We start from the raw sequence: 11,374 nt of genomic DNA, 5'->3' as shown, positions 1-11,374 counted from the left end.
CCTTCTCCCTCTCACCCCTTTTCTCATTTCTCCTCCTTCCCACCACGCCTCTCCTCTCTTCTCTCTCCCCCACTCTCTCTCTCTCTTTCACACACACACATTTCAGTTTCTCCCTCCCCTTTTCTCACCCTCCCCTACACCCACCCCCACCTCCCACCTCCCGACCCGCCTGCGTCTCTCCCGTCAGCAGTCAGCCGCTGACGAGATGCCATGCTGCCCTCGGCGCCCATGGTCCTGCACAGGTGCAGTGCGCCCGTCTTCCCGCAGACTGCACCGTGCTTTGCCGGACTCCTTCAGGTAACGGCTGCCCGCCGTCAACCCTTCACACCGCGCTCGCCAACACCACCGACCCCGACCCCGGCAGGAGATCCAACGTTCTCGGCTGCGTCGCCAATATTGCTCAGCAACTCTGACACTCGACTGAAGGGCTGAGAGTGGGAGCCTGATTTATGGGTGGGGGTGGGGTTGGTGAGAGAGGGAGAGAGTGAAAAAAGGAAGGGAAAGAAACAGAAGGGAGAGGGGAGGGAAAAGATAGTCAGAGACAGAGTGTGAGAGAGAAAGAAAAACAGAGACAGAGATAGAGAGACGTGTGGAGAGAGATTGAGGAATGGAACCGAGAAAAGAAAGGGAAAGAGAGAGAACGGGAGAGGGAGAAACGTGTGTGTGTGTGTGTGTGTGTGTGTGTGTGTGAGAGAGAGAGAGAGAGAGGAGAGTGAAGGGAAGAGACAGCGAGAGGGGACGGGAGAGAGAGAGAGAGAGTTAGAGACAGGGGCAAAAACACATGTTGGGAATGTGACGCATGTAGCAGCGGAGTTCTATTTGTGTCTCAGCGTCTTCTTTCCCTCACACGGTCCTGACACGCCTGACTGATTCGGACGCTTTCTTCCTCCTGAATTTCCTCTGAATCCTCTTCAATGCAAGCACACCTTTACTTAAATATGAGGCCCAAATTTGCTTACAATGTGCTAAATGCAGCCTAATCTCGAAATGCATGCTAAAATTGCATCTGACTTCCTTACGACTGACCCAAACTGCAAGTTAACCTTCGCAGGTTGATTTGGGGATCTGTGCTGGGACTTTGGATGAGAATGTAGATGGGTGGGTTATTACGTTTACAGGCAATGCAGGCAAAGATCCGCTGCAGATATGGGCGGAGAAAAGCAGATGGAGCTTAACTTGACCAATTTTGAAATTTTTCACTTTGGGAGATCAAATGTAAAGGGACAATACAGCATTAGAGGCAAAATCCTCAATGGTGTTTAAGTTCAGAGGGTTTGGGGTCCAAGTCTAAATCTCCCTGAAAGTTTTTGTACAGGTTGATGAGGTGTAAAGGTGCTTTATGAGTCAACGCACTGAATTCAAGAGTCAGAAAGTTATGTTGCAACTTTATAAAATTCTGGTTAGGTGGAATCTGGAATATTGCATTCATTCCTGGTTGCCCCTTACAGGAAGGATGTGGTGGATTTGGAGAGAGCTCAGAAGAGATTTACCAGGACTGGAGAGCATGCTGATGCCACAAGACAACACATTTCACGATTTATGTCAGTGATATTAGAACTGATTCTGATTCTGAAATGCTGGACAAACTTTAGTTATTTTCTCCGGTGGAGATCAGAGGAGGCTCGATAGACATTTATAAGATTGTGAAAGACATGGATAGAGTAGACCGATGGTACCTTTCTTTTCCCCATGATCGAAATGTCTGATATTTCGAGCATTTGCATTTAAGGCGAGAAGGGGGCAAGTTCAAAGGAGAGAGTGGCGAGTGCCTGGAATGCACTCTCCTGTGCTCCCACAAGTGGTGGTAGAAGCGGACATCATGGAGATGTTTAAGGTCCTCTTGGAAAGACACATTTATGCATAGGGAATCGAACGATATGGACATTGTGTTGGCAGAAGGGGTTCGTTTATTACTTTGTGCAGCCCAACACTACAGGCTGAATTACTTGTGATTACATGTGTCAGTATTACAGTTGAACAAAGGGAACTATGGAGCTATGAGGGAGGAGCTGACCAAAGTTCAATGGAACAATACCCTAGCAGGGAAGACAGTGGAACAACAATGGCAGGTGTTTCTGGGAATAATGCAGAAGATGCAGGATCGGTTCATTCCAAGGAGGAAGAAAGATCCTAAGGGGAGTAAGTGGTGGCCGTGGCTGACGAAGGAAGTAAAGGGCAGTATAAAAATAAAAGTGAAGTCTAACATAGCAAAGATGAGCAGGAAACCGGAGGACTGGAAAGCTTTTAAAGAGCAACAGAAGATAACAAAAAAGACACAGTATGCCAAGAAAAAATGAGGTACAAAGATAAACTAGCCAAGAATATAAAGGAGGATAGTAAAAGCTTCTTTACGTATGTGAATAGCAAAAAAATAGTTAAGACCAAAACTGGGCCATTGAAGACAGAAATGGGTGAATTTATTATGGGGAACAAGGAAATGGCAGATGAGTTGAACAGGTACTGGATCTGTCTTCACTAGGGAAGACACAAACAATCTGCCAGAAGTAATAGTGGCCAAAGGAACTAGGGTAAAGGATGAACTGAAGGAAATTTATATTAGGCAAGAAACGGTAATGGATAGACTGTTGAGTCTGAAGTCTGATAAGTCCCCGGAACTGATGGTCTGCATCCCAGGGTACTTAAAGAGGTGGCGCTAGAAATCGTGGATGCATTGGTAATCATTTTCCAATGTTCTATAGATTCAGGAACAGTTCCTGCTGATTGGAGGGTGGCTAATGTTGTCCCACTTTTCAAGAAAGGAGGGAGAGAGAAAACAGGGAATTATAGACCGGTTAGCTAGATGTCAGTGGTGGGAAAGATGCTGGAGTCAATTATAAAAGAGGAAATCACAACACATTTGGCTAGCAGTAGAAGTATCTGTCCGAGTCAGCATGGATTTATGAAGGGAAAATCATGCTTGACTAATCTTCTGGAGTTTTTTGAGGATGTAACTATGAAAATGGACAAGGGAGAGCCAGTGGATGTAGTGTACCTGGACTTCCAGAAAGCTTTTGATAAAGTCCCACATAGGAGATTAGTGGGCAAAATTAGGGCACATGGTATTGGGGGCAGAGTACTGACATGGATTGAAAATTGGCTGGCTGACAAGAAACAAAGAGTAGCGATTAACGGGTCCCTTTCGGAATGGCAGGCTGTGACCAGTGGGGTACCGCAAGGTTCGGTGCTGGGACCGCAGCTGTTTACAATATACATTAATGATTTAGATGAAGGGATTAAAAGTAACATTAGCAAATTTGCCGATGACACAAAGATGGGTGGCAGTGTGAAATGTCAGTAGGATATTATGAGAATGCAGGGTGACTTGGACAGGTTGGGTGAGTGGGCAAATGTATGGCAGATGCAGTTTAATGTGGATAAATGTGAGGTTATCCACTTTGGTGGCAAGAACAGGAAGGCAGATTACTATCTAAATGGAGTGGTTAGGAAAAGGGGAAGTACAACGAGATCTAGGTGTTCTTGTATATCAGTCAATGAAAGCAAGCATGCAGGTACAGCAGGCAGTGAAGGAAGCTAATAGCATGCTGGCTTTTATAACAAGGGGAATTGAGTATAGGAGTAAAGAGGTCCTTCTGCAGCTGTACAGGGCCCTGGTGAATCCCCACCTGGAGTATTGTGTGCAGTTTTGGTCTCCAAATTTGAGGAAGGACATTCTTACTATTGAGGGAATGCAGCATAGGTTCACAAGGTTGATTCCCGGAATGGCGGAACTGTCATATGTTGAAAGATTGGAGCGACTGGGCTTGTATTCACTGGAATTTAGAAGGATGAGAGGGGATCTGATTGAAACATATAAGATTATTAAGGGATTGGACACACTGGAGGCAGGAAGCATGTTCCCGCTGATGGCTGAGTCCAGAACTAGAGGCCACAGTTTAAGAATAAGGGGTAGGCCAGTTAGAACAGAGATGCGGAAAAACTTTTTCACTCAGAGAGTGGTGGATATGTGGAATGCTCTGCCCCAGAAGGCAGTGGAGGCCAGTTCTCTGGATGCATTCAAGAGAGAGTTAGATAGAGCTCTTATAGATAGCGGGGTCAAGTGATATGAGGAGAAGGCAGAAACGGGGTACTGATTGTGTATGACCAGATATGATCACAGTGAATGGCGGTGCTGGCTAGAAGGGCCGAATGGCCTACTCCTGCACCTACTGTCTATTGTCTATTGTGATCTAACTAGGACTCCCAATTCCCCTTGCAACTCCGATTTCGAAGTTTTCTCTCAATTTAAGAAAGTATTCCACAACTTTATCCTTCCGACTAAAGTGCATCACATCACCCTCCCCTCTCCTGGTTTCCTATCATCCCTCCCCTTTCCCCCACCCCTTCTCTCTCTCTGGGCTGTATCAAGTCACTGGTCACTATCTTATCGCGGGTGTCACCAGTCTGAGTCCCGCTGTCCTTGCCAACTGAGGACACTGATAACAGCGTCGTCAAACTCATTCTTTGTCACCTCCGGTCGCGGCTGCGGAATGCGACGGAAAGAAGCCGCTTTGCCTTTTTAGGAAGGCGTTTATTTATACCGGTTCAGCTGCCGCCTCGGGTGTGAAACAGTTCGAACCCAAGGCAAGGGAGGCAGAGTGGGTGGGGGAGGGGAGCAGGGAAACTTGGCAAAGATCGGGTTACCTACTGCTTCATTCTTTGGAAATGCCCGTGGTTTGACGTCTCGGGATGGTGATCTTCCCCGTGCTTCACCGCCAGGACCCTACTTCCCGATCCCATTTTCCTCTCCCTTTGTACCCACCTATATCTCGTGTCCCGCTCCCTTTAAAACCAGAATCAGTTTTAATATCACAGGCATTTACCGTGAAATGTGTTGTTTTGCGGCAGAAATACATAACAATACATAATAAAAACTATACATTACAATAAGAAATATATTAAAAACAAGTTAAATTAGTAGTGCAAAAAGGGAGCAAAAATAGGAGAAAAAACATATCGAGGTAGTATTCATGGGTTCATTGCCCATTCAGAAATCTGATGGCGATGCTGAAGAAGCTTTTCCTAAAATATTGAATGTGTGGTTCTTCAGGCTCTTGATGGTAGCAATGAGAGGAGGGCGAGTCCTGCATGATGGGGGTTTTAATGGCGGATGCCGCCTTTTTTGAAGCATCGCCTTTTGAAGACTTATTAAAACTCTGTTCCCCGCTACATTTAAACCTGCCGGGACCCCGTTTTCCGATGCATTTAAACATACTGGGACCACGTCTCCCATTCCCTTTAAACCTACCGGGACCCCGTTTCCTGCTGGGGCTTGGTTTTCTGCTCCCTTTAACCCCACCGTGACCCCATTTTCCATCTGCCCATCGAAAATGTGCGCCTCCGCTCCATCTGCTAAAAGCGGAATTTTCCGGTGCCCAAATATTTTAATTCCAGTTCACATTCCAACATGTCGGTCCATGGTCTCGTCTTATACCACGATGAGACCGCCATCAGGGTGGAGTAGCAACGTCTTGTATTCAGTGTGGGCAGCCTCCAACCTGGAGCCATGAATATCTCCTTCCGGTAAAAAAAAATCCCTACCCCTCCTCCGTTCTTCTGTTCCCCATTCTGGTCTCTAACATCTCCTCACCTGCCGTTCACCCCCAACCCTTAGTTCCACCCTCATTTCCTTTCTCATATGGCCCACCCTCCTCTCCTATCAGATTTTTTCCCTCTCCATCCTGGCTTCACCTATCATCTTCGAGCTCTCCTCATTCCGCTCCCCACTTTTTTTTTATTTTGGCGTCCTTCCCCTTCCTTTGCACTCCTGAAGAAGGGCATCTGTCTGAAACGTCGACTGTTTATTCATCTTCATAGATGCTGCGGAGTTCCTCCTGCATTTTGCGTGTGTTGCATTGAAAATGGTTAACTCTCAGAAATTTAGAGGGTGCGTCAGGGAACGGAGTGGGAAATGGGTTGCTTTTAAGCGTACAGTAAGGGGGATCCATAACGGTGGAAGCACTCAGGAACAGTATATTTTTCCAGGAGTTTGAGGGACTGGGTGTGTTATGAAAGTCTCTAGCAAATCTTCACCGATATACCTGAGAGATGAGCACCAGACGGCACAGAGAGAGACAGAGACAGAGAGAGGGGGGGGGGGGAAGAGAGGAGAGAGAGAGAGAGAGAGAGAGAGAGAGAGAGAGAGAGAGAGAGAGAGAGAGAGAGACAGAGAGGGGGGGGGAGAGAAAGAGAGTGAGTCACGGGAACGATCGGGAAAATACAGGGTTTAACGTGTGGGTTGCTGGGGGTGTACACGCTGGAGGTTAGAAGAATGGGGCGGGGGGGGGAGGATCTCATTGAAACCTATCGAATATTAAAAACTCTAGAGAGACAGTGGATGTGGAGAGGATGATTCCTAGTGGTGGAGTCTTGGACAAAAGGGCGCAGCCTGATAATATTAATATGTTCCTTTAGAACAAAGAGGAGGAAGAATTTCTTTAGCAAGAGCGTGGTAAATCGGTGAAATTCATTGTCACAGACAGCTGCAGAGGCCAAGTCATTTGGGTATATTGAAAGGTGAGGTTAATAGGTTCTTGATTAGTAAGGGCGTCAACGATCATGGGGAGAAGGCAGGAAAATAGGATTGAGATCGATAACAAATAGAATGGCAGAGCAGAATCAATGTGCCCCATGGCCAAATTCTACTCCCATGTTTTAGGATCTAATGGTCTAAGGACACCGTAGAAAGCCAGAAAAGAAACTGTGTGTGTGGGGGGGGGGGGGGCGGGAGATATTCGCAGCGTCGTTAGTCATGGATGATTTGTGGAGTGGAGGGTGGTGAGAAACGGGGCAAAGACGAGCCTGGGAATTGTAGTCCAGTAAGTCTGACGTCTGTGATCGTTAAGTTACTGGAGAGGATTCTCAGAATCAGAGTCAGGTTTACCGTCACTGACATATTGTTCTGAAATTTGTTGTCTTCAAGAGACCATAAGACAAAGGAGCAAAATTAGGCCATTCCGTGCTGCTTGATTCTAACTGCTCCAGTCCTTGTAACACCCCCAGTCTGCGCCGTGGATGTCAAGAGGATGCTTCCCCTTGTGGGAGATGATAGAATGAAGTTGGGGTGGGGTTTGTGCGGGGGCATACATCACATAACAAGCCTTACGGCCCAGCTGTTCCATTCTGACCGAACGCATATATCAACGCTAGTCCCATTTGCCCACATCAGGCCATTTTCCCTCCAAACTTTTCCAATACATCTACATGTCCAGATGTTTTTTTTAACGTAACTCTGCCCGCCTTTATTACTTCCTGGGGCAGTTTCTTCCACACCTCTACTGCCCTCCATATGGGAAAGTTGTCCCTCAACCTCAAAGTAAATTTATTATCAAAGTACACATGTGTCTCAATTCAGTGGATGTGGTGAGGATATGGTGGGGAAGTCGAAGACGGGAGGGCACAGTCGCAGAATCGAGGGGCATCCATTTAGAACAGAGATGTGAAGGAACTTCTTTGGCCAGAGTGCTGTGAATCTGTGGAATTCGTTGCCACAGATGGCATTGGAGGCCAAGTCATTGGATATGTTTAAGGCAGAGGTTGATAGATTCTTGATTCGGAAGGGATATTGGGAGAATGGAGATAGCAGCTGAGAAGGAAAATGGATCAGCCATGATGAAATGGCGGAACGACTCGATGTGCCAAATGGCCCTATGATTTTATGTCACCATATATGCGTCCCATTTAAATCTTTTTGCTCCCACCTTAAACCTTAGCCCCCGAGTTTCAGACTCCCCTGCGGGGGAGCAATCACACAGACATTGTCTCTCACACAGGTACACGCATACACAGTCGTACTCATAAACATGCACAATCACACTCGAATGGACATAGTCACACGGTCTGACATACACACACAGGAACAGTCTCACACAGAGTCAGGCACAAAATGCTGGTGGAACGCAGCAGGTCAGGCAGCATCTATAGTGAGAAGTACTGTCGACGTTTCGGGCCGAGACCCTTCGTCAGAATGAGTCCTGACGAAGGGTCTTGACCCGAAACGTCGACAGGACTTCTTCCTATAGATGCTGCCTGGCCTGCTGCGTTCCGCCAGCATTTTGAGTGTGTTGCTTGAATTTTCAGCATATGCAGATTTCCTCGTGTTTGCCTACATACAGTCAGCACCCCCCACTCTCTCTCCCTCTCTCTCTCTCACACACACACACACACACACACACACACACACACACACACACACACACACACACACACACACACACACACACACACACACTTGAGTTCGGATGGAGCCCGGCACTGACAGGTCTCCCAGGCACACCAGACTCCCCTAACTAGTGAGCAGATTCCGGGCTGAGTGTCTGAAGCCGTGTGTGTGTGTGTGTGTGTGGGGGGGGGGGCGGATGTAGTTGTTGGTGGTGGGGAGGTGACTACAGCAGGGACAGGAACGCAGAACAGGGAGAAGAAATTCCTGAGACAAGTGTCCTGGGACCCCTGCGAGCTATTTTCGCCGGGTGACAGATGTAAAAATATCTTGGGCAGCTGCTGTTGAGAGCGAGCAGGTGGAGAGGGGGTAAACATGCACTTAAAAGGAAAAGAGTTGGACGCCAGGGGATTGGGCCGGATTTGAGTGCTGGGGATTCGGTGCTGCCAGATACTGCGGCCGGCTCATCATTGGCCGAGAGGGGCAGGGGTTGGGACGGAGGGCGTGGGGAGGGGTGGGTAGGGAGAGGTGGTGGAGGAGGAGAGAAGGGTGCCGGGGGCTGCAGAGATCGAAGCAGCATGCGTAGGGGACGGAGGCTCGATGCAGGAGGGACGGATGAGGGCTGAGGGAGAGCGGAGGATCGGATGTTCCTGGAGGGGCGAGGGCTGCCCCGCTGGGGAGTGGGGGCATTCGGGACCACCAAAATCCTGTGTGGAGTGATCAGCGTGAGTGGGATGCAAGGAGTCGGGTGACGCAAGTGGTTACGGGAATCGTGTGTGTGGGGAGGCGGTTTGTTGGGATGCTTTGTGTGTGGAATTCTGTGTATCGTGATTTGTGTGTGTGTGTGCGCGTGCGGAGGTATGTTTGCGGAAACTTTCTATATGCACGTGGTGGGCTATGTGTGTGTGTGTGGGGGGGGGGGGCGGATCTGTACAATGGCCCTTGTGTGTGTGTGTATATATATATATATATATGGGAATGATAGGTGTCTGTGCGACTGTGGTAGTCTGTTTGTGTGGAAGTAGGTGTATGTGTGTTTGGTGAGTGTAATGGGTGTCTATGCGTGGAACTGTGTGTGTGTATTTGTTCTTACGTGGGGGTGCTGTTGGTGTGGGGAATAGTGTGTGTGGTGGGAGGGTGGGAGTTTTATTGTCCGTTGGTTTTTGCAGTCATTCGGGGAGAGCTACTGCCACATTCAGTTCCCTTCGCACCTACCGCTCTCTCATCATCTCACACTCCTTCCAGGTTACGTGCCGTCGTATAATCATGTCTCTCCGTCCCACTCCCAACACGCCACAGAACTGCTGCCCACCATCACTCAATCAGCCACCCCTCCAGCTTCACATCAAGATCCCCTCCTACACTGTACTCCTCCTGTACGCACCCACAGACCCGACACCCCTTCCCTTACATAGGCTCGGCCTTACCTCCACCCTGTGTGAGCTGCGGGAGAGGGTGGGTAAACTCTCAGGAAGTCGGCAGCGTCCGTAGAGAGTGGAAGAGGGTCTTGTGGAAGCCCGGCTCAGAACCCGGAAAGGAAAAGGTTATATTTGGTTCTCCCCTAGCCCTCTAATTCCGGACCCTGTTCTCGGTCCTCAGGGGACGCAGGATGCACCCGGCTCCGGCGAGGCGCTGCCGCAGGGGTTCCCGGCCCAGTACCCTCCTCCGCCTCCTCAGACCCGTCTGCCGGCCGAATACCCCGCTCCGCTCCCTCACCCCAGCCAGGAGTACGCGGGGCAATCGGTTACGGAGGCTGGCCTTCGACTCTACCCCCAACCCCAGGCTCTGATTGAGACGACGACGGCGGTGGAAGGACAGATAACCGGAATCCCCCCTCCCCCTGCGGTAAGTGGCGAATGACTCCGGACTGCCGGCCGGGCAGATCATAAAGAGATTACTGCAATTTAAATGCTTTTATTACTGTCACATGTACTGATATACAGTGAAAAGTTTGTCTTGCATATGCTGCTCATACCGATCAATTCATTATGAGAGTCCATTCAGGTGGCGGGGTAGAGGTTTGTCTCTACCAAAGGAAGTTTAACGCGCCCCTTCCCTCTGCTAGCCTGCAGGTCACCCTTGGGCCAGGTGTAGCACCTGCTTACCCACCCCCATCAAGTGAAGTCATGGGAGCAGGTGGCGGGTGGCCGTATGAACAGCTGGTGGGAATCAGGAGTTCTGGTTATGTGACCACTGTCGCCAGGCAAGCAGTCTCTGAAGATCATTGATAATGTGTTGGAGAGTTGTGCCTTCATTTGTTGTTTGGTCTGGCTATATTTGTGCATACGTTCCCCCCCCCCCCCCAGGAATCATCTAACTATAATGTTCATTTTCTGTTGGAGAACTGAAGTTTGGGATGAGGGGAGAGCTACGGATGGAACAGGAGGGCGGGATGGTAGCGTAATGCTATTACAGAGCCAGTGACCCAGGTTGAATTGCCGCCGCTGTCTCTAAGGACTTTGCATTCTCCCCTTGATGAGTCCTCCATTGGTCAGGGTTGGCCATGGATGTTGCACTCTAGCTGTCTAGATGTGCAAGCTCGGGTAGTACAGTTCTTCTCTTGCCACATGGGTTTCCTCCGGGTGCTCCGGTTTCCTCTCACATTCCAGAGGAGCAGGTTAATTGTTCACATGGGTGTAATTGGGTGGCACAGGCTTGTTGGATTGTATGTCTCAATAATAACAATAATAATCCAGACACATTGGTACCCAGATTGGTCGGTGCTCTGGTCAGCATCTGTTCTCTGTGTTAGGGGCGGGGGAAACTAAAACCTGGCCTGTAAGTACAAAAAACAATACCCTTTCCCTTTAGAGAGATATGACCACAGCATGTGGATTGCCAGGGCATACCTGGAGCTACAAACCATTAGTGGTGCACTGTTGAATAGGCGGGTAGGCACTGGGAAACCAGAAAAAGATACTGCCAAGATTCAGAGTAGCCTATTAACACCACAGGTTGCGACTGCTGCAAGTGTTTTTCAGAGGAGCTGTCTTACCACAGAGACCACTCAAGCAGTTAAGAGAAGAAAGACACACATGAAATGGTCATTGGAAGTAAACACATTTATATTATGTGTCTACTACCAAGTACCGGAACTTGAGTCTCACATGACAGGATACAGAGACATATTTCAGGAACAGTTACATCTATAACAGTAATATCTATGTCAATATTCAAACACTACTAGAATAGTCAAAAAGTTCCTGGCAATTGAAAAAT

The 11,374-nt window shown here is 48.7% G+C and overlaps 1 protein-coding gene across 1 annotated transcript in view; it reads left to right on the top strand.

Annotated features, from left to right (window-relative positions):
- The first annotated feature begins 228 nt into the window (after positions 1-228).
- Positions 229-11,374, top strand: part of LOC132380690 (RNA binding protein fox-1 homolog 3-like) — a 40,287-nt gene continuing 29,141 nt past the window's right edge. Inside the window, exons 1-2 of the mRNA XM_059949675.1 lie at positions 229-297; positions 9,647-10,000. Of these exons, the coding sequence (XP_059805658.1) occupies positions 229-297; positions 9,647-10,000 (423 nt within the window). The remainder of the gene's footprint in view (positions 298-9,646; positions 10,001-11,374) is intronic.

The sequence above is a fragment of the Hypanus sabinus genome, chromosome 24 (genome assembly GCF_030144855.1).
Source record: "Hypanus sabinus isolate sHypSab1 chromosome 24, sHypSab1.hap1, whole genome shotgun sequence".
Taxonomy (NCBI): Eukaryota; Metazoa; Chordata; class Chondrichthyes; order Myliobatiformes; family Dasyatidae; genus Hypanus; species Hypanus sabinus.
Note: the sequence above shows the minus strand (reverse complement) of the source record. Positions and strands in the feature narration are given on the sequence as shown.